The 27,553-nt window shown below is 35.1% G+C and overlaps 1 protein-coding gene across 1 annotated transcript in view; it reads right to left on the reverse strand.

The window, feature by feature from the left end:
• Positions 1–27,553, reverse strand: part of EYS (eyes shut homolog) — a 710,358-nt gene that overhangs the window by 607,992 nt on the left and 74,813 nt on the right. The window contains exons 7-11 of the mRNA XM_072333503.1: positions 23,910–24,014; positions 23,468–23,607; positions 14,021–14,187; positions 13,424–13,677; positions 2,262–2,366 (exon numbers count right to left, since the gene is read on the reverse strand). Coding sequence (XP_072189604.1) covers positions 2,262–2,366; positions 13,424–13,677; positions 14,021–14,187; positions 23,468–23,607; positions 23,910–24,014 — 771 coding nt within the window. The remainder of the gene's footprint in view (positions 1–2,261; positions 2,367–13,423; positions 13,678–14,020; positions 14,188–23,467; positions 23,608–23,909; positions 24,015–27,553) is intronic.

Genomic DNA, 27,553 nt, shown 5'->3' on the forward strand with positions numbered 1-27,553 from the left:
GCTCATTATGTTATATTAAGTTCATTACAAGTATATAACTCCTAATGATGACCACCTCTGAAGCTTTTAGTCAAAATAATGATAGTGCTTTTTTTACATGACACATTACTGACATATTTATTGTCCAACACAGTTATTCTAAGCTTTATCCAGGAAAATGGATCTATGATTTTGGGTAAAACAATAATTTCAGTACAAACAGAAATTGAACCTCCACCATGTACAGTGTAAAGCTTTTTCTGTTCATTATTTGTAGCATATTTGATAATGTTGAAAGGTCTCTTTTGGAAAGACATCAGGAACCTAAAAGTAAGATACAGTACGAGACTGTTTCAGACAACAGGGTACAAAGCAGAAAAGTGAAAAGATAAAAGCTGTCTAATGGATACCAAAGTATTCCAAACATAAACAGGCAGTAAAAGAGGTTAATGGTGGTCTGGTCAGAAAGGCAGTTGTGAATGCAAACATGCTCATTTACCAGAATGTGATAATTAGGACATATCCAAACTCTCTGTGCTCACTTGTATCTTTATATTGAATACATACATTATTAATCTGAAGACTTTTTAAAATTATTTGTTTAACTTCTTGATAAAGTCTGCTATTAATGTGTGTAGATCTGCTGTCTCAGAAAACAAATAAGGCACTTTTTCCATGAAAGTATAAAGGAATAAACTGTTACTTCTCACTTACCTTAGAGTAAGGCGCCCTATCTTACAAAGTGATCCTCTTACTGGGACCAAGATAACAGTAAAAATATCCAGTAATAGAGTAATTTTTATTTTTTATTTAATCATTGCAATATTATTGAGAGATACATTTGCTTATCTAAAGCTTCATCACCAAAACATGAATTGTGGATATTAACTAATTTACCCACAAGCAAAAAATGAATTCACTTAATATTTAGCTTAAAACTTATCTTTTCAGTTCATTTTTAAGTATGCAAATCACTACACAATTTTTGCCATCTCTAACTCAGCTTCCTATAATATTATTAATGTCATTGCAAATTCCAGTACAGAAAATCTTAACTGTCTTAAAAAATAACTTATCACCTCTGGTTCACTGACAGTTACTCAATTCTTTCATAATGACAAAGAATCACTGCTACTTATAGTATTTTTGGAGTCAGTAGAAGGAAACTGTAGTTTTGTTCTTCTGTTTATGTCTACTACATAAATGTCATTGTTCCTAACAAATCAGTGTATTATCCAAACCACATATACATACACCAAAAATAATAAAAAGCTTCATTGGGTGAGCCCTCTTTACAGTGTCTCATATCTCTAAAGAAGGAGGTGCAAATGACTTACTGAGATAATGTGATCATTTGCTCTCCTATGAGTGACACATTCTACTGCATGAGAAGCATTTTCCTTTCATGTCTGTGCAATGAAGTACAAGATGGATACTTCTGCCTAAAGTTCCACCCCATGTAAGAATGTTAGTAAATGGGAACTAAGCAGAGGATAGCAGAGCAGTATACTGAATATGAAGACTCTCATCTCAAAAGAACACAGAAAACATTTTTTATGATAAGTTTTAGCTACAGCCCTAATTCAGTAATAGTTGAATACATACGTATATGAAGCAACAAAAATAAAAGTAGTGCCTCATATAGCATTAACAAAATATTCAGCATCATACTCCTTTCTCCTTTTATTTTGCTGCATTTTGTTTACATATTTTATCTTATTTATTTATCTACTCCGTATGGTCAATCCAGTTGCTGCCCAATTTATCTGGCATGTCTTTTGTATCCAGCACCATATCCTCCAGTCTCATGCAATATTGTAGATAATTAAGGGCACAAAATTCATATACTTTGGCAACCTGACTGATCTCATGCATACCTTATATCAGTGCACAATGTTTTTTAGGTGTGAGTAGTGCAGCAAACATAATTGGATTCCAAAGACTAGGATTTTGGATATTTGTAAACTTCAAAACATTTTACTGTCTAAAAGGGATAATTTGATCAATAAATATGTTGCTATAAGGTCAAATATATAAATAGACACTAAATTATTACAAATCTCCAGTTGTATTGTATTTAAATATTTAAGTTGGTCATAGTCAAATCATGGACGCTTACTGACATGATTTTAATTTTCATTAGTTTAACTTGATCTGTACCTTTCAAAATGCAAGTAAGGTCCTTTAACCATATGAGATTTCATAGCATGCAAGTTATGAGTGTGGAACTTACACACAATGTCAAATTAACAACTGTATTAGAAATATATGTGAACACCTACCAAGTGGGCAATTGCATTTAAAGCCATTTATGTCCTCTTCACAGGTTCCTCCATTCCAACAGGGTTTGTCTAGACACTCGTTCATGTGAGCAGAACATGTTTCTCCTAAAATTTTATATTAAAATAAATGAATGAATAAACAAATAAACATGATGGTCTGTTCAAATTATAGGGACATATTTATAATGGAAAGGGACTACCTGACTGTCATAGTCTGAATGCTGACCTCTCTGGCCAAAATGTTCTTGAGTTCACACAGACACTGATAGGAATCTTTTATGTCATTAATTTTTCCACTTCAATAGTTTCAAGAGAGCCCACTGAAGACACGAGAATTTTGAAAATAGTAAGGATATGCATAATCCTGGAGGCTTTTCCCATTATACAAAACTACTGTATTCAGGCAATTTTTGTTCAGTTACGTGAATTGTTTTCTTTCATTTCACTGATAGTCTCTTTGGAAAAAGAATGGTAAAAACATGTCACCACATATGAATAGAGGACCAATGTAAATATAAATCAGTTAACAGTTAACGGTAGACTTCAAACAGCAGAAAATCATCAGTACTATGATACTACGTACTCTTTTCTCCATATAATACAAAGAGGTCACAGAAGTCACAGAAGAATATTTAATGAAACAAAATGCAGAAGTTAGTTAATGAAATAATTAAGAGCTGAGACAAGCAGCATAATTAAATTTAGATTTGTAATTCACAGCAGGTGTTGCCTTGGTATGTAAGAAGAAGAGGTATTTCCAGCTACTGGAATGTGGGAAGAAAAAAAAAAAACAACACAACAAAACAAGTAACAATATATGCTCAGGCCTTGATCTCTTATCCTCAGGACACACATATCAAAGAGAATCAGCTCTCAAAACCTGCATTTTGCCACTGCAACTACCTACCATATCAACTAGAAATAAAGGACTTTCACTGGAGAAACCCATAGTAGCATCGAGATTCCCTTCCCCACTTAAACTGACTGTCAGAGTGACTTGTCTCAGTTTTTTTCCATTGTCAGAGTGACTTGTCTCAGTTTTTTTCCTGCATCTAACAATGCTCTGCTTTGGCCTTAACATTTTGAGAAATCTCAAGAAAAAAAGGGACACATATATAGAGATCAAGGAGAGTAAGTAACAGTAAACTGAGGAGCTATCTGCTTGATAGCAGCAGCTGCTGAATGTTGCTCAGAATGCTGTGACATCAGGAATACAGACATTTGGAACTTGTCAAAATAAGACATTTTTTACGTTCTTTTTATATTTGTGGAGTTTAACTGAGGTGCTGCAAAAGAAACAGTACTATGTTCAATCTTTTAGATCTAATTCCAATTTTTTTATTTTTTTTTTTTCTAGTTCAGACCTGCTCCCATTGCTGTGTCACAGAATAAGGTAGTTCTCTTTTAATAGATGCACTGGAGACACATTGACTCCTTTTCCATAGACAAGTGGAGATTAGAACAGTTTCCTGTAGTAGTAAATAATCCAGCCACAAGCCATTGGTAAATGTTCAAGAAAAGAACACCTGAAACAGATTTATTCACTTCTTTGAAGTTGTGGCATACTTCTAATGGATAAACATTTAATTATTTATCTTTTAAAGTAAGTCTAAGTGAAATCCCTCTTGATTCTTCAGCACTGAAGTGAAGATTTGTGAACTGTAGAGTACCATAATTTGAAGATGTATGTACCAACCCACTCACAAATGCTGACGATTCTTAACCAACTCTTTTTATATGTATTGCATTGTACTGTATTTTATACAGGTGGAAGGAAGGAGCAGGAGAGATGGAGAATTTGATTTGGGGTACCAATCAACTGCATCTCAGCTTTCGATAATGAGCTCCATACCTTTCAGCTGAGCATTTGCACTGAAATTCAGTTCCCTAAATGTTGACATCTGATGCCATATAGAATATCCTGTATTCAGGCTCAAGAAAATAGTCCTTAGGGGATTAAATGAACACTAAGCAGAGACAGACATAACAGTTTTATAACAGTATCATAAATTGGTACCATTAGGCTGGCAGTCCTGATGGGATAGTAGGAAATAAGAGAAAGGAATAAAGACAGAGAGAGCAGCTGTGAACTGTGCAGTATTTCCAAAAATAACAAAAAATAGTGTGCACTTGTCAAGTTAATCCTTTGAGGAGTTTAAAAGCAAAATGACAAACTGATGAACAAACCAAAAGGTTAATTCTGTGGCCATGTTTTGACTGAAATACAATGGCTGGGGAGTTCTGAGAGGATGATGAAATAATGAAGGCTAGAGAAATTTGAAGCTTCAGATGAACCGTGGAGTTTAACTGCGCTGAGGAACAGTGATAAAATCTAATTGTGTGTAGAAAAGTTGGAAAGGAGTCAAAGTCCTTCTCCCACTGAAATCTAACAGGAAGGAGTGACTTGGTCAATGTGGGATAGGATGTAGAAACAGAGAATTTATTTTTTTGTGACTTTATTTGGAAAAAAAAATCTGTCAATCTATAGTTTAAGAATTCCTACAAGTATCAGAAACTTAATTTCATTTCTAATATCACATCATTTACCTCCATTCTTTTAAGATTTTATTAATACATTTTTTCTTAATGCATTAATCTGTAATGAATGAAAAAAACATTCCATATATTAAAATATTAGTTCAAATTAAGATAATTAATCCCATAAATGTCTAGACCAGTGCTACAGAATAAAGGTACAATGTTATGCATGTTATACATGTTCAGCACTGTGGTGCAAAACAATCTGGTATTTTACTTTATTTGTGGCCATACTCAATGTGTGTGAATTCCATTCCTCACTGAAAAGGGAGTTTGGAAAAGAAAATAAATTAAAAATAAATAAAAAAACATCCCTGCTCTGATAACAGTGGTGTTGATTTTTATGACTGGAAGCTGTAATTACAGATAAATTACTTTGGCTGACAAAGAAACAATTACAAGCCACTCAGCCTCATCTGAGTTATCAAGCATGGAGAATACTTTTTGTATAAGTGACAAAAACATTTGAAAAATCACTTATTGATGTACAACTTTCTGCTAGCTATTCATACTTGCAGAATACTTCAGAAAATTTTGAAATATTCCTGTTGAACATGATATTAACACATTAAACAGTTCACTGCTTTCTGTACTTTTGTTTTTGTTTGTTTGATTCAAACTAGCAGTACTTCTTACATTCACAGCTAAGTCATTAGCTTCTATAGATCTCTATTACCATCCCCCCCACATCAGTTTTGTTTTCCTCCTAATTTTGCAATCTAGACACTGAAAAGTACACTGTTAACAGATGTGATTTACCATCTAAATGTTAAAAGTGCAGTTTTGAAAATTCTGTACACCTCAGGAAAGGCTAGAGAAACAGGGTTTTTTTGTTGTTGTTGCTTTTGTTTTTTCTCATCTTGAATCATGTTAAACTTAAGAAGAACCATCCTGTTTTAGTACAGATTCTTCCAATCAAAAACACATGTAGTGAATGTAAAGGTGCTTTTTGTACAAGGACAGCTCCAAAAGTAATTCCTCCTATTTTATTATGTTGGCCCATGATGTCAGAGACAGATGTCGGTGATATGGCAGCAGTGTTTGAACCTTCCCACCAATATTCTGTTACATCCTGTTGCTGGGTTACAGCTGGCAGTAAAGAGACAGTCGGATAAAATGACACCTGATGTAGAAATGCAAATGAAGCAAAGGTGTGTAATTGAATTCATTCATGCAGATGAAGCTGCACTCACTGACATTCATTGATGCTTGCTGAACACTGGTTGAAACCCAACAGTGGATGAGAGCACAGTGAGCTGCTGGGTGCAGCATTTCAGCAATGAAAGAAACATGAAAGACAAATAATGTTCCAGACAATCATGCACAGCTGTCACACCACAAAATGAAGAGTGTCTCAACCGACCCATCTGCATGAATCAGCAGATTATGGCCAGGGAATTTTGTACTGAGCTGAATATCTGCTTCAGTACATTGGAAATGATGCTGGCAACATTGGAATATTGCGAAGTTTGGGCTGAGATGTTTCTCACATAAGCTCACACATGAAAAAGTGAACACCACGCTGAAGTTTGTCAAGCCCTGTTGATCTAATATAGGGCTGAAGGTGAGAATTTCCTGCATCTCACCATTACTGGTGGCAAGATGTGACATCACCAATACGAGCCAGAGTAAAAATGATAGTAGATGGAGTGGTGACATATTGCTCTGCCTTTGGGATAGGAAAGGTGTGATCTTTCTGGATTTCCTGGAACCTGAAGAAAGCAGCAACTCTGATAAATTGCAATGCTGACTATGTTGAAGGCCCAAATTTCCAGTCAGACCAGTGAAGAAGATAATATTTCCCTTCTGAAACAGTGGGTCACCTCCACTGGTGCGGTTTTTTACAAGTGCAGCATGCAAGCTCTTATTAATCACTGGCAAAATGTATAGATAATGCTGATGACTCTACAGAAAAATAGTATTTTGTCACTGATAATTGGTTCTATCAAATAGTGCTATTTTGCTCATTGTATCTGTGGAATTTTCTATGGAAATAAATAAGAAACATTAGTTTCAGAGCAACCTACATACATTTGGTGATCTATTGACAGTAACTAGTTCTTGTGCCCTTACAGTGGCACTAAACTGACCCTTGCACCTGGCAGAAGACCTGTCTTCAAACTTCTTGCTGACAGCTTCTTGGGAAATTCAAGAATTCAAGCCTTCCAAATAGGAAGGTAATATCCGAACAGTATTTATAAAAATGATTCACAGAGAAGAAAAGAATCTACATGTCTAATGTGATAATATGTTTTATGAACCTGCTAGGCAGGAAAATAGCTAGAAAAGCTGGACACATATTGTGCAGCCATTATCTTTTTCAGTATGCAGCTAATTTAGCTACACATTTGAAAGTGATGATGAAAAACTTCTTTGAATATCCAATGGAAGAACTAATTAGCTACAAATTACTTTCATCATCAGAGTATGTTCATATAAATATTTTCTAGGTTTATGCTTTTAAGTTTAACATTAATAAAACATTTCTAAATATAATTAGTAGTAGAACATAATATTCAATTGGTTATTTAATAAATCATAGCTGCTGGTCTGAATTACTATTTACAATTTACAGTGTTTGGGTCATCAAATTCTGAAGTACAGGCAGAATGTTAAATCTCATAATAACCTGTCTACTTCCTTAGACTCCACAGTGTTCTTTGCCGTGTATAAAATTGTAGTGTTCCTAAAATATGTAACAAAGAATTATAGGTGCTTAGAAAAGTCTGTTGCTCTTGTAAATAGCCTGATGCTATGTTTTCTGCAGGAACACTGGTGACTCAGAGGAAACAGATCATTCTGCAGGAGCACCAAAGCTTTGCAAAGAGACATAACTTAAGACCTTGTTCAGATGCCGACTTAGAAACCTGGCAGATACATGTGGTACCGCATTAGCAATAATACCAAACATGCTCTGTTTAAAGAAATCATGCTACTTTGGCAAATGAATATGTTCTGAAATTTTCAGGTAAATATAACTAGAGTTCTAAGATTAAAAAAAAATAAAAATCTGCAAAACTAATGTAGACAGTGATAGAACTAGTGGCAATGGTTTCAAGCTGCGCCAGGGGAGATTCAGGCTGGACAATAGGAAATATTACTTCTTGGAAAGGGTAGTGAGGCATTGGAATGCACTGCCCAGGGAGGTGGTGGAGTTGCTGACCATGGGGGTGTTCAAGAAACATTTGGATGTTGTGTTGAGGGATATGATTTAGGTGGGAAGTATTGGTGATGGTTGGACTGGATGATCTTTTAGGTCTTTTCTAACCTTGATAATTCTGTGATTCTGTGATTTTGTGTCAATCTACAAATAAATTTAACTTCATATTGTTCGCAAATTAAATATTCAGACATTAGAGTAAAACTAGGAATAACTAGAAAGTATATTTTCTTAGTATAATATGTGCTACATGTAAATATCTGTATTTTAATGATATCCATTTTATAAAACTGTAAACACTACTTTCAACATATTTTCTGAAAAACTGAATTCATGCAAAAATATCAAAACACAACATTTCATTTGCATACTTGGGAAATATTATTTCAAAATACAAGCTGAATCATGAAAAGAATCACAATTAAACAAAATTGTGGTCTTGTTCAACATCTTCATCAACGACCTTGATGAGGGGATAGTGATCACCCTCAGCAAGTTTGCTGATGACACGAAGTAGGGAGGATTGGCTGACACACCTGAAGGCTGTGCTGCCATTCAGCAAGACCTGGACAGGCTGGAGAGCTGGGCAGTAAGAAACCAGATGAGGTTTAACAAAAGCAAGTGTAGAGTCTTGCACCTAGGAAGAAATAATAGCATGCACCAGTACAGGCTGGGGGAAGACCTGCTGGAGAGGAGCTCTACTGAGAGGGACCTGGGCGTCCTGGTGGACAACAGGTTGGCCATGAGCCAGCAGTGTGTCCTTGCAGCCAAAAAGGCCAATGGCATACTGGGGTGCATTAAAAAGAGCGTGGCCAGTAGGTCAAGGGAGGCCCTGGTGAGGCCTCATCTGGAATACTGTGTCCAATTCTGGAATCCCCAGTACAAAAAAGACAGGGATCTCTTGGAAAGAGTCCAGCGGAGGGCCACAAAGATGGTGAAGGGCCTGGAGCATCTCCCCTACGAGGAGAGACTTAGGGAACTGGGTCTGTTTAGCCTTGAGAAAAGAAGGCTGAGAGAGGACTTGATCCAGGTTTATAAATACCTGAAGTGTGGGAGCCATAGTGGTGAGGCTGGTCTGTTTTCAGTAGTGCGTGGGGACAGGACTAGGGGTAATGGGCTGGAATTTCAGCATAGGAAGTTCCGCACGAATGTGCGCAAGAACTTCTTTGCAGTGAGGGTGACGGAGCACTGGAACAGGCTGCCCAGGGAGGTGGCGGATTCTCCTTCTCTGGAGATATTCAAGACCCGCCTGGACGCCTACCTGTGCAACGTGGTGTAGGGGGCCTGCTTTGGCAGGGGGGTTGGACTCTCTAGAGGTCCCTTCCAACCCCTACAATTCTGTGATTCTGTGAAAATAAAACCACATTTCTTCTGAATTTTTTACAGTTGATCCAAATCTGAGAACTTAAGCATCTATATCACTCCATTTACATACATCACCTCTGAATTCTGGAAACTGAGTTATTTTTTCTTTTCCTACAGATAGAATTTTAAGGCTACTGAGGATGCATTGAATTAGAAATTTAGGAAATCTCTCTATGGGTAGTATGAAGTGAACAGACCTGTTTAAACTTGAAAAGGGAGAACTGAGGGAATGCAACCTTTTGGTTTCTAAAGATCTTCATCCAGACATTCTCTGTGTCCATTTTTTATGTTAAGAAAAGCTTTTGAATAATCATAATATTACAGTGAGTTTGATTTACAGCTACAACAGAATATATACTAACAGAAATGGAAACATGACAGGTTGATGCCTTCTCCTGTAACTCCATATTAACATAGTCAATCTTTGTTATATTCAGACTGTTCATCAGCCTTTCTGTACATTATTTATATTAGTAGTTAAATTATATTGTGTAATAAGTATAAATTTTCATAGCACTTCATGTTTTCCCTTCAATATTTGTCTTTAATAATAAAATAGAAGACATGCCATTCCTGTATGCCACAGAAAGATGACATTTTTTGAACAAAATCCAAAGAATTTAAGAATTATGAATAACTTCCTGAAAGTGCAAACAATTAAAAGCTTTCTCAGATAGACTCTAAATGTTATGTGTATTTTCAGCATAAAAAAAAAAAAAAAAAAAAAAAAAAAAAAAACAGCCCACACCAAAGTACAGAAGTTTAAAGTTACACAATGATATTTTAAAAGCCCATATGTTATTTTTCCCTTTTGGACAAGAAAAAAAAAAAAAAAAAAAAAAAAAAAAAAAAAAAAAAAAAAAAAAAAAAAGAACAAAAAGAAAAAAGAAAACTGGAAAGCAGAATATATGATAAAAGTTTCGTATGAATATGAAACTTGAAAAGCTACTAAATACAATCATGATGAGCCTTAATACTGTTATTCATTCCTTGCACATATGTAAAGCAATAAAGGATCAGTGACAAAGCAATAAAGGATCAGTGTGACACAGTATAAATACAGGAAAAAAAAATCCAAATCTTAATTAGGGAGCAATCAATGTCATATAGTTAAAAACTCTCAAGAGAAAACAATGAGGTGATATTGCTTATCTACTTAGAGTTCTCAGCAGCTGTCTTCCTGTACAAACAAACTTTTAATGAAGGATGTATTTGAATAAAAGTAGTGTTTTATCAAATACTTCCAACAAGAGCTTCTTTTAAGCCAGAAATGAAGCACAGCAGTATTTGCTTAGAAATAAATTAACTGTGAAAGCTGGAACCATGTAATGGTAAGCATTGATTTTGAGAGATGGAATAAAATGAAGATACAGAGACAGAAAATGACAGTGACTTCTCAAGTGAAGAGAACTATGTTATGTCAGAAGAACTGAATCACTCTGAATCAATATAGAGGGTTGTCATATGATAATAATGACGGGACAGATTTATTCATTTATTTATTTATTTATTTTCAAAAATCTTCTCCAATTCTGGAGGACATACTGCAAGCTTCTATGAAATTCTTACAGGCAGTGTAATACTCCAGACATCTACACAATGTGTCCATACTAAAGACTCTGTCATAAGTACAGTTCACAGTTTGAGAGAAGATTCTGATACATAATTCCACAAAATACATAATTTTAATAAGCAGACACTCAAGCCTTAATTTTTTATGAGATATTTTATCAAATGAGATCATCCAAGCTATTCATATTGACAAATCCCTCTGCAAGACCAAAAGGGAACCTATCTATAAGAATGTAAAACATTTCACAGATGCTGATATCAGACTAAATTGACCATCTAGACAGAGAAGACAGCTACGAACTATGTCAAATTTTGTCTCTGAAATAAAAACTCTCATGGGGATTAATTTTTTTACCAAGGAAATAAAAAAGTTGGTGGTTAGGAACTCATGGTTTGTTTGCAAATCTATGAATCCTAACATATATTATTTATAGTACCCAAGTTCTAACAGACTCCTGAGCAAGAACAACTTTGGCTTTACACTTTCATTTATTTGCTACAGTATTTGATATTTCCTCTGAAACTGAATTTAGTACTCTTGAAGAAAACTGAAGCAAATAGATATGTAAAGAGCTTGAATTTCATGGCATAACAAAACTAAAGTAGATCTTTCTAGCATTTACTGAGATACTCTTCACTGATTCATAATGTGTTGTTATGATAGAACTGAAAAATATCCTAGGATCACAAAACCTAAGAGATGATATGGATACAAAAATGGAAATATTTGATTTGTGATAACACCTCTGTAAATTTAAAGTTTAAATTAATATTTCGTTTGTTTTACACTCAAAGGAAAAAAGAATTCAATATGTTCAGTACATGTGATAATGAGCTCTACAGTATGAATCATACTGTGAGAAGATCTTCTACTTCAAAATTCTTTCTCTTGGAATGCTATCACACAATCCCTAATTGAGTTACAAAATAAGACAAAAATAATTTCTAGTGGGATGTCCTCTACATTAACTCATGCTCACAGAATCACAGAATCACTGAGATTAGATGACACCTTCCTTTCAAGGCCATCTAGTCCAATCTTTCTGCTCAAGCAGTCACCTAGAGCAGAATGCCCAGAACTGTGTCCAGATGGTTTTTGGAGGTTTTCAGGGAATGAGGCTACACAACTGCACTGGAGAATCTGTTCCAGTGCTCTGTCACCCGCAGTGTTTCCTGATGGTCAAAGGAAATCTTGTGTTCCAGTTTGTGCAATCTGTCTTGTCCTGTCATGAGGCACCACTGGAAAAAAAAAACTGCTTTTGTCCTCAGCGTCCTCCTTTCAGATACTCATACATAGTGAAGAGATTCCCTCCTCAGCCTTCTCTTCCCTAGGCTGAAGAATCCCAGCTTTCTGAACTTTTCCTTGCAGAACATGTATATCAGATCCTCAAGAATCCTCACTCAGAGTACCACTCTGAGAGTTAACCAATACGACTATGCATTTCTTGGACTGTGAAGTACCCAGCATTTCAGCACTCACTGATGCTGAGTAGAGGGGGAGAATTAATTTCTTCAACCTAGTGGCAGCATTCTTTCTAGTGCCACACAGTGTAACATTAGCCTCCTTTGCCACAAGATTGGCTCATGGTCATTTTTGTGTCCATCACTATCTCAGGTCCTTTCCTGTAAAGCTGCTTTCTAGCTGGGTAGCTCCCAGCATGTGCTAGTACCTGAATTAGTCCCCTTCAGGTGAATGACTTGCAGCTAACCTTGTTAAACTTCACAAGGTTCATGTTATCCCATTTCTGCAGCCAGTTGAGATTCCTCTGAATGGCAACACAAGCCTCTGCTGTGTTAGCCACTCCTTCCAATTTTGTGTCATCAACAAAGTTGCTGCCCCATCACCCATATCATTACAGAAAAAAAATAAAACAGGACTGGAGACAGTGTTGTCTACACTTGCTGCCAAATCTAAATTATATCTCAGCAACTTAAAGTTGAGAAAGATACCTTGTATAAACTCAACAGGTTAGCCTAGCTAATAAAATTCATGGTAATATTTGATATATTTCTGTTAAGAGCTATAATTATATCTAATTCTGGGCTGTGATCTTCATAAATAATCTTTCCATTGCTAAATGTTTTTGAATTTCATTATTTAGAACACTTCTGTCTACATTTCATATTGATATAATTCTAGCTTTCCTGGACTTCCTGTGATACAAACTTTTTAATGAATAAATATGGAAAGAAAATATCACCGATTATTAAATGTGCATTTAAACAATCAAGAAATCACATAATTAAATGTTAAAAATTGGTAAGTTTAAGTCACTTATGTCTGTATATATGAATGTATAGAAATGACTATGAAAATATTTGAAATTCTAAACTTAGCATTTCCATGCTAATTCAGTTAAAACTCTTACAAGTCATAAAAACATGTAGATATATACTTTTATGCATATATATATATATATACTTTTATGCATATATATAAATATTTCTTATAAAAGGTCTTATAAACATTATTGAAATTGAGTTAGAAAATCACATTTGCAGTACAAGACTTTCCAGTGAAACTTACCTTTGAATCCTTCAGCACAATGGCAAGAAAAGTTGCCAATTAGATTTACACAGATAGCCCCATTTTTGCAAGGAGAACTTGAACATTCATTAATTTCAACTTCACAGAAGGTTCCTCCATATCCAGGCATGCAGATACAGCTGTAGTTATGCAAATGATCCTGGCAGAAACCATACTCAGAGCACTGGTTTCCAACACAGTTGTCTATATCAATTTCACAGAAAGTACCAGTGTAACCAAGGGCACATCTGCACCTGTTGAAAGGATTAAAAAAAAATGATCTCTGATATAAGTGGAACTATATAATAACAAAACAATCATAGCAGCTGAGATGGGGCAAAACAGTAGCACTTGGAGTCAAACTTCCAACAACTATATTGAAATAAAATCTTGTATATGCTACCAGAATTATGGATTTTAAGAATTTTTGCAGTAACAAGAGTTAGCTGCTTGCTACAAGATCAGGAGGAGAAAAAAAAACTGTATCACAGAAGTTTATCAATATAAACATTTGCGAGGCTTACTTCTGTAATAGTTCAGACAAAACTGTCTTATTCAATAAGCATGCTTAATAAACTTCTGATATCACATTAGTACCTGTATTTATTCACTTCATCCTCACATGTGGCTCCATGTTGGCACTGGTTTATCTCACAGTCATTAATGTTCTCCAGGCATGTTTGTCCTGTCCATCCAAGAGCACAAACACAGTGAGATTTTTGGTTGTCTTCTTCATAGAAACAGCTACCGCCATTTGCGCACACCTGAACATAAAAATTACAAGAACATATGAAGAGGCTTTTCTCTAGGTGTTGTCTGTTGTTGATTTGGTTTTGACTCTTGTTTCTCAAAAGTACTTAACTGAATAACCAATTGTTACAAAAAACTGCTATTTAACATTTTATTATTTGTTAAAAATTATGCTATCACAGCACGTTCTAGTGTCTGAGAATGTGACATACTGAATGTTACTAAATCAATGTATCAATTAATTAATTGGAAACACCCACTTATGGTTCAATTTAACAGTGACATTTATCCTAATTCACTCTAGAACATAAACATTTTATGAAAGGTGATAGTGAAATAACCTGCAGCTGTTTCTGCATTTAAAACACAAATGTAATTTAATTTAATTTGTGGTTATCAAGAAAAACAGACCAAATAATTGTCATAATGATTCTGATTCACAACCCTGAACCTGTTTATTTAAACATATTTATAGATATTGATATATCACAGAAATTCCTGTGTTGGAAGGGAGACTCCATCAAGGATTGCTGATTCCAGGTCTTGGCTTTACATAAGAGGAACAAAAAAAAAAAATAAATAAAAAAAAATCATGAACCTGATATCTGAGAGTGTTCTCCAAATTCTCCTTGAACTCTGGCAGATGGGGGCCATGCCCATGGCCCTGGGCTCCCTGTTCCATGCCCAGCACTCTGGTGCAGAACCTGTCCCTCACTCCCAGCTGCCCCTCCCCTGACACAGGTCCATGCCCTTCCCTCAGGCCTTGTATCTGTCACAGAGAGCAGAGTTCAACGGTGCAGCTGCAATGAAGCTCCTCTCTCTGGGCTGAGCACACCAAGGGTCCTCAGCTGTTTCTCATATGTCTTGCCCACCCTCACCCATTTTTGTAACCCTCCTTTGAACACATCCATATAATGCATCATAGTACTGATATCTCTTGATGTTCTCCTTTAGTGCGCTTATAATGAAAAAGTAATAAACCTAGGCTGGAAAAATACTTTCAGTTTTTTTTGTTGTTGTCATTTGGTTGGTTAGTTTGGTTTGGTTTGTTTGTTTTTTTACTCCTAATGTCACTTACAAAAACAGTGCTCACTGGACTCTCCAAATATTACAGAAACTTCGAAGCGCGAATAAACACTCCTTTCTTTATTTTACATTTGAGGTGTAGCTTCATTTCCATGAAAAATTTGCAGGAGTAAAAATGGGTAACTACATTTTCCTTTCAAAGCAATTAAGACCTCTCTTTCTAATCAATTGGCTTCTAAAGAAAATGGTGTCTAGAAGATGAGTTAATGCACTAGTACTTCAGTTTGATTGAGTCTGAATCTCTTTAAAATGCCATTAAGATTTGTAATAATAACATTTCTTGCCAGAAATCCTGTAAAATTCATTTGTCTTTGATTAAGTTTTAAATTGACCTGAAAATTGAGAGATTTTTACTATGCTCTCAGTACTGAATTTTAGACATAAGTTGGAATTCTCTTTCAATTGGACAACTACTTGAAGAGGAGCACTCTATATAAATGCAAAGAAATGTACTAAGTGTACAGTCATAAAAGTATTCTCATTTTTGATTGATCTCTCTGCTTAATTTTTTAAATTAGCACTTCTGCTTCAATAAAAATGCTGAGCCTTACTATTTTATCAAAGTTATAAATAAATAAATAAACCCCAAATAAACTTCAATGCAAGAAAAAGTAACAATTTTAAACACCAAATATTCTTCTTCCTGTTCCAATCATTGATGTTTGAATGTTATTTGGTCAAGGATAACAATCTTTACTTTAGGATAACAACATTTAATTTCACCACCTGTGAAAAAGTAAGTACTCTGGGGTAAGTACATTCAGCTCCCATTGCTTTAATTTTTAGATCTTTCTACCTGCATGCAGATTTGGTGAGCTCTAAGATTTCCTCCAAAAACAAAACAAAACAAACAAACAAAAAACAAACAAACAAACAAACAAAACAAACAAAACAAAAAAACAAAAAACCACGATCTTATAAATTAACTGAATTAACTGAAAGTAACTGGGAACTCAGATAAAAGGATCCATTGCAGTGTGGATTTGTAAGAAGGTAAGGAGTAGAGAAACTGTAAGTTTTTCTATCTGAAAGCTTTTTATCTTATAAAAAAAAAGTTATTTTCCTATCTGTTTAAATATTGAATACTTTCTGTTAAGATGATAAAGGATTTTAAGTGAAATTAATGCTAAATTAATCTGATACTGAAATCAAAGTAAAAGTCTGCAAATTATGTTTTTCCTGATTTCTAGCAGCAAATTTGTCACATCTTTGTAGAGTAAATACTTCTAAATTAAAAACAAAAAACAACAAAAAACAAACAAACAAAAAAAACCAATATAACTTTCTTATCTATAACTTTTTCCTCCAAAATCAGCCTTCCTCATAGCTATAATTAAGCACAAATCTTACCGTTTAAGAGATGATAAAAAAAGAACTGTGGTGGTCTGCTTCATCATCACATTTCTGATGATAATGTTTGTGCAGTAAACAATAGTATCTTTGTACATTTTATTCTTTCTTATTATTTTACCTTTACAGGAAGGCAAGTAGCCCTACTTGCATGGCTGTGTATTCTCCATGTAACACTTACTGTCCACTGTTGGAGACAATACAGTGAATCTGAAGAAACTCATCCCAGTGCAATAATTATTTCCTATCAGTTCTCCCTGCATACTCCCTACAGTTTATTTAAATGAAATTGATTTTTATTGTTTTTTAACTACATTTCAGGCATATAGCTACCACAGCCTTCAGACACTGGTACTTCAAATGCAAGCGCACACAGATATTCATATTTTTCTCAAAGTGTAATTTTGATTCATCTGCTCTGTGTTCTTTCCTAGACTAATGATACATTAGGTGGACAAAATGATTTCCTTAAAATCAAACAATAAACAAAAATCTTACAAAAATATAGATGCTTAATTTTCAAGATATATTTGCTAAAAAAGAGCCCCCACAAAATATGAAAAGCAGAAAAGGAAAAATATAACTAGGAGGAAGGAAGCACTCTGCTTAATTCAACTTCTTATAGATCTAACTCAAATTATCTCAGATTCACTTCTTACATTTCTGTCCTTATTAAACTTCATTTTAGTTTTTGAAAATTAAATATTTTGTTCATAATTAGCTTCCAGTAGATAAGTAAAAAATATTTCTGAATATATTTATGTATATGAATATTTAAGAATGAGCATTGTCTTCTCTTTCCTATTTCTCCTGTTTTAACTCTCAAGTTCTCAAAGATAAACAGCTAGTGATTCACAAACAGCCTCTTCCAATTTTTTTCTGATAAAAACTCCTAAAAACAAACAAAAACTTACATTAAGCAATTCCTTATGTTCTCTTTTTGGAACGTTCAAAAACTTACCTTAAACCAACAAGGCATGACTTGAATAAGCCACCAAGATCTGAGACCCTAAATCCTTTCTTTAGGCATAAATTAAGAGATTGGGAAAAAACAAACAAACAAACAAACAAAAAAAAAAAACAAACTGCACAAAAGAGAACAGTATATGCAATGTGTCAGAAATGCAAAGTTAACATCTTATCCAAAAGTAAAGCTATGTTTTTCTTGTCACATGCATCACTAGCAACAGAGTTTCTTCTGAGGAGAAAATTATTTGTAGGCACAATTTCAAGGTTAATAACAAAAATCCTAGTGACAATTTAGAACATTTGAATATTTTTTGCATGTTTCTTTCTTCCTTCACTTTGTAATTCAAAAATAAATACTTCATACTTATGTTACACTGTAATGACTACTAAAAGCAAACACATTTGTTTGTTTGTCCAGCTACTGAGGACTGAAAAAAATTACCTTAAAACAACAAAGTATGAAGTCTTTAACTCAGTGGGTTTTGTAAAAGCACCTGAAATGTGCTCAGTGAGGAGTCATGTTCTTCAGTAAATCTGTTTATCTCTCTGTTTATTTGTCCTTACGTTCCACTTGCTAATGTAGGCAGACATAAGTGAGTACGCTGTACTTGAAATTTGACATAAAATACTGATGTTTTATGTTTGTGGCAAATGATGCTCTAGATTGTGGTCACACTTAGAAGAAACCCTTGTTAGGAACTGTATGGGAGATTGGTAATCACAGCCTGAACCTCTGATTAATCAGCTGAGGCAAGTATGGGGTCAGCTGTGGGAGCACAGGTGAGAGTGATGTAGCTGTGCTCCCGGAAAGGGTGGAGCTCGACTCCATCCCCTCTGAGACCTCATTTAAGGGCTGACTCCCACTGAGGCAGCATCTCTTGGAGATTGCTCACCAGTGAGTACTGCCTCAGCTTCTTCAGCCAAGGCACCACCACTGGTGAGTTTTCCTTTACTTATTCCCTCTGTACATTTGCTACCATCTGTATATTAACAACCAATACAGGAACGTGAGGTTTTCTTTTCAGTGTCTATAGAAGTTCACCTGTGTGTGCAAAGTACAATAGCAGAGCAGCACAGACCTACAATATTGCATCAGTATCATACCTCACTGAAAGCCTATTTCAGAGGAAGGGTGAAAAACACTGAAACAGTAACATTTTCCCCTTTTCATAGAATTTTAGAATCACAGAATCACCAAGGTTGGAAAAGATATGTGGAATATTCAGAAAGATCAATATGATGTAAAGCTGATATAAGAGGTGTAATGGCAGAGGAACAAATGTAATAGAAAGGTACTAGAAGGGAAGGAAAAAGGACTACCAACCAGTATCCAAGATCTAGGCTCACAGGGGAAAAACTTCACTAAGGACAGTTAGTGACTTAGTTAGTCCTTCCTTCAATAAGGAAGGGATGCCATCCAGAGGGACCTTGACAGGCTGGAAAGCTGGGCTCAGGTGAACCTAATGAGGTTCAACATGGCAAAGTGCAAGGTTTTGCACTTGGGCCAGAATAACACCAGGCACCTGTACAGGCTGGGAGGAGTAGTCCTTGAGAGCAGCTCAACAGAGAAGGACCTGGGGGTCCTGATGGATGAGAGACTCAACATGAGCCAGCAGTGCGCTCTGGAGGCTCGGAAGGCAAATGGGATCCTGGGCTCCATCAGGAGAGGAGTGGTCAGCAGGGATAGGGAGGTGATTGTCCCTCTCTACTTGGCTCTTGTGAGGCCCCATCTGGAGTACTGTGTCCAGGTGTGGAGCCCTCAGTAAAAGAAGGACATAGAGATTTTGGAAAGGGTCCAGAGTAGGGCCACGAAGATGATCAGGGGCCTGGAGCACCTCCCCTATGAGGACATGCTGAAGGAGTTAGGCTTGTTCAGCCTGGAGAAGAGAAGGCTGCAGGGTGACCTCATTGCAGCCTTTCAATACCTGAAGGGAACCTACGCCCAGGAGGGGAGTAAACTCTTTGGAAGGGCTGACAATAGCAGGACTAGGGGAAATGGATCCAAGTTGAAGGAGGAAAGATTTAGGTTGGATGTTAGGGGGAAGTTCTTTACTAGTAGAGTGGTTAGGCCCTGGAACAGGCTGCCCAGGGAGTTGTGGATGCCCGTCCTTGGAGGTGTTCAAGGCCAGGTTGGATGGGGCCCTGGGCAACCTGATCTAGTAAAGGTGTATGTTTGGTGGCCCTGCTAGGCAGGGGGGTTGGAACTACATGATCCTTGAGGTCCCTTCCAACCCAGGTCATTCTATGATTCTATGATTCTATGACAGATCTCCAACCAGGGATCCTATCATGGTGGCAGTCAGACCTTAAATGGCGTCTAAGAGAGGCAGAGTCAGGCTTCTAGTTACACAGCTGAATCGCCTTCACCTGTGCTCCCAGGTCCTTTCCCCAGGTACTCAATCAGTAGTTTGGGGCATGACTCAACAGTTAACCATACAGCCTCCAGGATCATCAAGTCCAACCATCCACCTACCACCAATATTTTCCATTAAACCATGTCCCTTTGTACAACATCCAAATGTTTCTTGAACACCTCCAGGGATGGTGACTTGACCACCTCCATGGGCAGCCCATTCCAGTGCCTGAGTACTCTTTCAGAGAGGATTTTTTTCCTAATGTCCAACCTGAATTTCCCCCAGTACAACTTGAAACCAGTCCCTCTAGTCCTATTGCTTCACACACTTTCAAGTAGCTGGTTAAGTGCTCATGCTGAAATCACTTTAAAATTATGGCATTGATTATTCCTATTGCACGATAGGATAGTTTTCTTACTAAGGTAGATGTTTCAGTATTTTTCAAAATTTCTGTACCATTTACTGACACTTGTGTTTTTTAACGTTTGCCACTGCCTGTTTTTGACACAGATAATTCTGTGAGGGTGGAACCCCAAACAATAAATGCCAGGAATGACCTGACCTCTGCTGAAGGAATGAATATAATTTGGGTATGACAGCTATTAGCCTGTAGTGGGCAACAAACTAAATTCACGTGGAAAATCAAAAATGTACACAGTTCACTAACTGGCTGTCATACTAAAACCTGAGATAGGACTACCAGCTTTGACAATGTTTTCGATAGGAAATGTCTTTTTAGATTATCCCTAATGTATGTTTTCCAGAGATGAATTTAATCGGACAACTCACTGAGCCTGTTTCTCTACTGTGTTGTCATAAGTTTTGATAACAAAAGAAAGAATTAAACTGATGTAATACCAAAGGGAACTATCTCTTTCTTTTAGAGATTTTAATTAAGGCATTAGCCTATTCCTGTAGCTATGCTGTAAGGCTCAGTAATGCTTGTTCTCCTGCCTACTCCATCTTGGACTAGAATGTTACAATAGAATTATTTGTTCTTTCCATTGCTCATAGCAAATCTCTATGAATTCCTATCAATAAAAACGGTGGGGGATGTGACATATTCTAATGAGACAGGGTATTTTCTTTTTTCCTTTTGATGCCATACTGAGCAGATTTATTTCAAAGAAAAATAATCTAAACACTTTAAATGTTGTGCCAGTGGAAAAAAAGTTCATGTTAGTATCATTATATGTTTATAAAAAGATAAAAGAACCCTATTGACTTATATTTACCTTTTGTACTTTAAGATAACATGAGAAATATTAACATTCTTTTTGATCTACTGTGCTGACTGCACAAACTGAGTCAAAACAGTTCAGCATATCTAAGGTAAAAATGAAAATGGAAAAGAACTGAAAAAAGACTTATTTTTTCAAACAAGAGAATAATGCTACCTCTATGATATTATATATTATACAGGTGAAGAAAGTAAGTAAAAAGCAGATATATCATTCCTTCATTTTAGTTCCCTTTTCTATTAGAAAATTTCCTAATTATTGACATTATGACTAAAACAAGTGACCTGTAGAATGGGAACATAAAGATACTTACATATACAGTCCACACAGCCTATGTGAAGTTTGTATGAATATCTGAGGGCCTTAAAGCAAGTATTACAGTAAAATGTTTCAGTAGTTCTTATCAACATCCTTGGCACACGATCTCTTCCCATCCTAACTAGTCATAATAATTATTATATCATTACAATGTTATGCCATGTACAATAAATTTGCATTCAGTATGACAATTTAAATCAAGAAATTGTTGAAATTTACCAGATGCTGAACAATTTAAATACAAACCTTTGTGCCAGTGGTATTTCAATAATACATTTTGTAGTCATTGGTGAGTGTGTACCCATAGACTTCAAGGTCGCATAAATGTTGATTGCTTCTTCATAAATGTATCGCTTGTTAAATATAGTATATTATTGTTGAATGTATTTCAATAAAATAATTGATTAAGCTTTTGAAACACTGGATATCATGTTTAAGCACCTATTAGGTAGGGGTATATGGCATTCTCTACATAGCTGGTAAAGCAAGCATCATAATGAAAAGGAGCAACGTTTCACTTTATCACATATCAAAATCTCTCAAGGGCCTGGGCCTTTAGTCCACCCTGATATGCTGGAATTAGGAATATTATCCAAACCAGTAACTTAACTGAAGGAGTCACTAAAGGGAAGTGAGGAAGACATACTAAATAAAGCTCTGAAATACATCTGCATCCATATTGGAATCAATTTTTACCTAAATAATATCAACATCTAACTCAATTAATTATAAAATTCTTAGAATGCACACACACACAAAAATAAATAAATGAAATGAAAAGTTGATATAATCTGTATTTTTGCTTTCTAATTGCATTTCCATATCATATAATCATAGAATGGTTTGTGTTGGAAGGGACTGTGACATCATTTATTTCCAACCCCCTCCTACAGGCAGGGACACCTCCTTCTAGACCAGGTTGCTGAAAGCCCCATCCAGCCTGGCCTTGGAATACTTTCAGGGAGGGAGCATCCACAACCTCACTGGGCAACCTGTTCCATTATCTCATCAGCCACACAGTAAAGAATTTCCTCCTAATATCTAGTCTAAATCTACCCTCTTTCAGTTTAAAAGCATTTTCCCTCATCTTGTTGCTACATATCTTTATAAAAAGTCCCTCCCCATCTTTCCTGTAGGCTCCCTTCAGGTTCTGGAAAGCCACTATAAGGTCCCCCCATAAGCCTTCTCTTCTCTAGGCTGAAGATCCCGAGCTCTCTTAGCCTGTCCCCATCATGGAGGTTCTCCAGCCCATCTTTGTGGACCTCCTCTGGACCCTCTCCAACAGCTCCATGTCCCTCTTGCATTGGGGGCCACAGAACTTTTTGCCGTACTCCAGTTGGGGTCTCTTGAGAGCAGAGAAGAGGGGTAGAATCAACTCCCTTGACCTGCTGGTCATGCTAATCTTGATGCAACCCAGGATACTGTTGGTTTTGCTGGACTACAAGTGTACATGGCTGGCTCATGTTGAGTTTTTCATCAACTGACTGTCATCTCTCAACCTTTCATCATCTCTCCTTGCAGAACAGTTAGTCTTCTTTTAATTTATTTGTTGTTTGTCTGATCAAGGTATTTAATCTTGTCTGTGGAAATGCAGCTTTTGTCCTTCTTTCTGTGCACCAATTCACCATCAGCCTTCTCTCTAATAAGTTTTAAGCATATCAGGACATAACAAGGAATTTTTGCCTCAAGTTCTTAGAAGTTTCAGTTCTACAAAGACATCAATAAATAAACCTATAATGAATAAGACAGACAGAGCTCAGACAACATGAAGTTTGTCTGGAGGTGGTTAAACTAGTCAAGTCATGCACTTTTGGTTTCACATGTTACATGGAAAAGAAGGTTAAAATAAGAATATAATGAGAATAAGTATTTGCATTGTGTTTAGATAAGCTGTGGGTAATGTCAGCTCACTGCAATTAGGATAACCTGTTTGATTTCCCAAAAAACACTGGAGGGAATATATCACTTTATCCTACCTCTGTGTTTCCAATACATGGTGATAAACACGTGTAATTAAATCCATGAGATTTATTCATGCACACTGCTCCTGGGGCACAGCTTATATTGTAGAATAGGCAGACGTCAATATCCAGTTCACATCTTTCACCTTCAAAACCTGCACCACAAAGAGAATGTTTAATCACAGTTCATTCACAATATTGACATTGTGTCTGTTCACAGTGTTAGCTGTTAATACCACTCTACTAAAGCAATTTGGCAGTTTCATTTCCTAAACAAAGCAAAAAAAAAAAAAAAAAAAAAAAAAAAAAAGAAAAAAAAAAAAGAGATTTTTTTGTAAAAAGATTATTTGTGTACATTCATATATATATATATTTAAATAGTATATATAAAAATGCTTAGATATCTGGATAGTATTTTTTTGTGTTCAAAAACCTCTATAAATTTGCATTGACTCACCCACGGGGCAAATGCACTTAAAATGGTCTTCATAGTTAGCACATGTTCCACCATTCTCACATGGAATGGAATTGCAGTTATCAATTTGCAACGTGCAGAATTCTCCTGGGTTTGAAAAGGAAGAAGATCTTACCAGGGTAAAAAATGAATTTAATAATTTAATGTACAAAAAAAAAAAAAAAAAACAAAAAACAAAAAACAAAAAAAAAAAAAAAAAAAAAAAAACCAGACAACTTAAACATTTATTAAACATATATATGTATATATGCATTTTTTGAAATTTTAAAAATATAGTCAACAAGAAATTAGATGCTTCAAATATTTGTTACTAGAATGCAATAAATATCATTATACAGAATTCCAGTTTACTCACCTTGTACTGATACTAAACGTAATTATACTATTGTGATTAATAGTGTTGCTTGTTTTTGTTTTTGCTTTTTTTTTTTTTTAAAGGAGTCAGGATAAGAGTTACAATATACAATTTTCTGTGATAGAACAGGCAAAAAAGAAAGGCTTTTTTGAAGAAAGATGTTTTTTTAATTGGGAAATGAACTGAATGCATCTAGAAAGGTATGTTATCTCCTAGAAAATAAGTTATTTTTTTCCATTAATTTTCTTAAGGTAAGGAAGGTAATGCTGGGAAAGAAAGCTGGAAATAAACTTCGCCTCTGTTCAATAAAGATTTTTGATCCAATTTTCATATTTATTCATGAAGGTGGACTGAATTGTTTAAAAAGCTGTTGTGAATAAACATTATTATAGATCGAACTAGGTTAAAGAATTATTTTGGTATAAAACTGAAATCCTTGTAAAGACTGAATCTTTTAAGCAAACTTTGCAACTTTTCACTCCCACAGTGAGGCTATGAAAACCTAGTAACTCCAAACCGCTATAAAATTTATTAGAATCCGAATACTGCTGAGAAATGCATAATTTATAGTATTAAGATCTGATTAAGTGTTAAATGGATGTCAGGAGAGATCTCCACAGTAATCCACTTAGCTTTTAATGCCTAATTATCACTGCATAGTGAGTGAGGGCTGAATAATTGAGAACTGCAATACTCATATAACTCAAACAAGATTTTTGTGTGCAATTAGGAATATTATTCTTCTATCAGGAATAAGTTCAGCAGGTGCAAGGAACAAAGAGGGAGGTAAATAACATTGTTCAGGATTTTACTGCTGTACTGTTTATTTCTAAAATATCCTTCAGTGACACAAGCAACTCATACAGTTATAGATACTTCACTAATTTGTTAATACCAGAATCATAAGAAGGCAAATGTTTTGGTGACAGTTGAAGTTAGAAGCCAGAGTTTTATTTATTCAGATTCTGTATCATCTACCCTCTTCCCTCAACAACTTTAAACAAAACATGTTCTTTAAAAAGACACAAACACTTAAGATTTGCCTGCTGAAATGTTAGCCTTTTTATCCATGTATTTATAGGTCACAAAAAACCTAACTGTTAGCAATTGATATCTCATCCTAAACATTACATCCAGATCGGGTAAGAAGGTTGGAGCCTTTAAAAATGTTCTTTTTTTTTTTTCTCTCTTTTTTTTTTTTTTTTTTTTTTTTTTTCTTACAGGATCTGCAGATAACAGACTGACAAGATTCATACAGATATCTACAACATAGGCACTTAAAATTAGAGAAGATTTCTTCCACTTCCAACAACTTTATACTTAATTATTTTGACAGACATTAAATACAATTACAGTAACCTTTATTGGACCCACTAGAATTTCACTGGTTCTAAATATTTCCTCTTGCTCATTGGGAATCATTTTGAACTGTATACTAAATGTATATTTAGATCAGTCTAGACATAGTAATTAATTATTTTTTTGTGCTTTTCCAAATAAAATGGATTCAGTGAATGAAGGAAAAAAAAAAAAAAAAAAAAAAAAAAAGCAGAAATAAAGAACTGACCTAAAAATTCACATGTGCAGATGGTAAAAGCATCTGCCCGTCTGTAAGTTACAAACTACCAAATTTAAATTAGTTAACTTTACTAGAATTCAAGATTTGTATTATAGTCCCCATGAAGAATCTCTTTAGTAGTTACCACAAATATGAAAATTAAGAATTATTTAGGACCAAATCACATAATTTTATTGTTATAAAAGTATTGTCTAGACTCCCTGTATAGCTAAGTATCAAAAAGAGGAGCAAATAATTCAACTCATTGAAGGAGAAATTTCAAATATAGGTGAAACTGTTCTATATGTTTAGAATGTTACAGTTAAATAATCTCCACCGACTGTACATAGAATCTAAACAATCTGTTGAGACTAAAGATATCATTTTTAATTAGTTACAGCATTGATCATCTCTACTTCTATCCTAATATTTAATTACAAAACATTTGAGTAGTTGTCTTAGGTAAGTCATAGGCATTTAACATAGGATGTGTACTATTCAATGTCAACCACCAACTGTGAGCTACTGGATGATTTAATGTCTGCATGTACACATCTTAGAACATAAGAATTGTTTCAGAAAACATTACAAAAGGTAATGAATAATACCGCCTTCTTAAACAGCAAGAGATTTCAGAATGCACATATTTTTCTGCACTAATATTATAGAAGTAAGCTCTGAATACTGGTTTTATTAAATTATGTGGTCTTAAATGTAAGTCCTGCTTATTTTATTTCCAAAATACCCTCCTTCTCTATTTCTGGATTTCACAAAGACTTGTACAGGATGGTACCACTTACTGAATCATCAATATTTATTTCTGAGTTGCCATTTTAAGAGTTCTTACCTAAGAGTGTACTGAATGCTACTTAGATGGAATAAATATTAAACACTGTATGCAAAGAAAATCTCTACCTCCATTCTTGAAATTGTTTTTAATAATTTGGGAATAAAACAAATGTATGGAAATAAAGGGCAGTAGGTCTGTGCAGAGAGTAATAAAAACAGGTGTGTTAAGAGTGGAAAGTAATAATATTTTGAAAAGAAAGAAATAACAAGGATGAAACAAACATCCATTCTCTATAGAGATTAAATCCCAGAGTGGGAGTATAGGAGGGAGGAGGAGAAGTCTTCTCTTGATTTTTATTTGTTATCTCACTAAGCATCTGTTATCAGTATCATGTATACTTTAGGGTTTTTAGAAGCTCATTAGAGGTCTCCCTAGTTGAGTCATAACTGATCAAGTGTTTTTTTTACAGAGAGAATGAAACGAAACTTTTCAGTCTCAGATTTTATAAAGGAATAGCTCTGTCTATGAAATTAGTTCTTAACAAAGAGTAGGTGTTAGACTGTGAAATCTGTAGGGACAGTGAGAAACAATTTAAAATATTTGAAGTCTGTGTTTGGAAGCTAATGTTTTTAAAACCCTTATTCTGACAGTGTGCTGTAAGTAGATTATGAAATGTTGAAATTGATTATAAAATCTTAGGAAATCTTATAAAATCTTAGCATTGAAATTTTCTTTTAAAATTTCTCTATTTTCTCTTCCAGGATAGTGTACAACTAAGAGGAGTTCCTAGGTTTATCAGATGTTTTCAGCTGAGGTCACCTAAAATTAGATAAAGTTAATTTGGATTTTAATCTCTGAATATCAAACCCCACCTATGAAAAAATGATAATGGTGCTCTTTCTCAGAGGAATATCAAGATTACA

The sequence above is a fragment of the Excalfactoria chinensis genome, chromosome 3, assembly GCF_039878825.1.
Source record: "Excalfactoria chinensis isolate bCotChi1 chromosome 3, bCotChi1.hap2, whole genome shotgun sequence".
NCBI lineage: Eukaryota > Metazoa > Chordata > Aves > Galliformes > Phasianidae > Excalfactoria > Excalfactoria chinensis.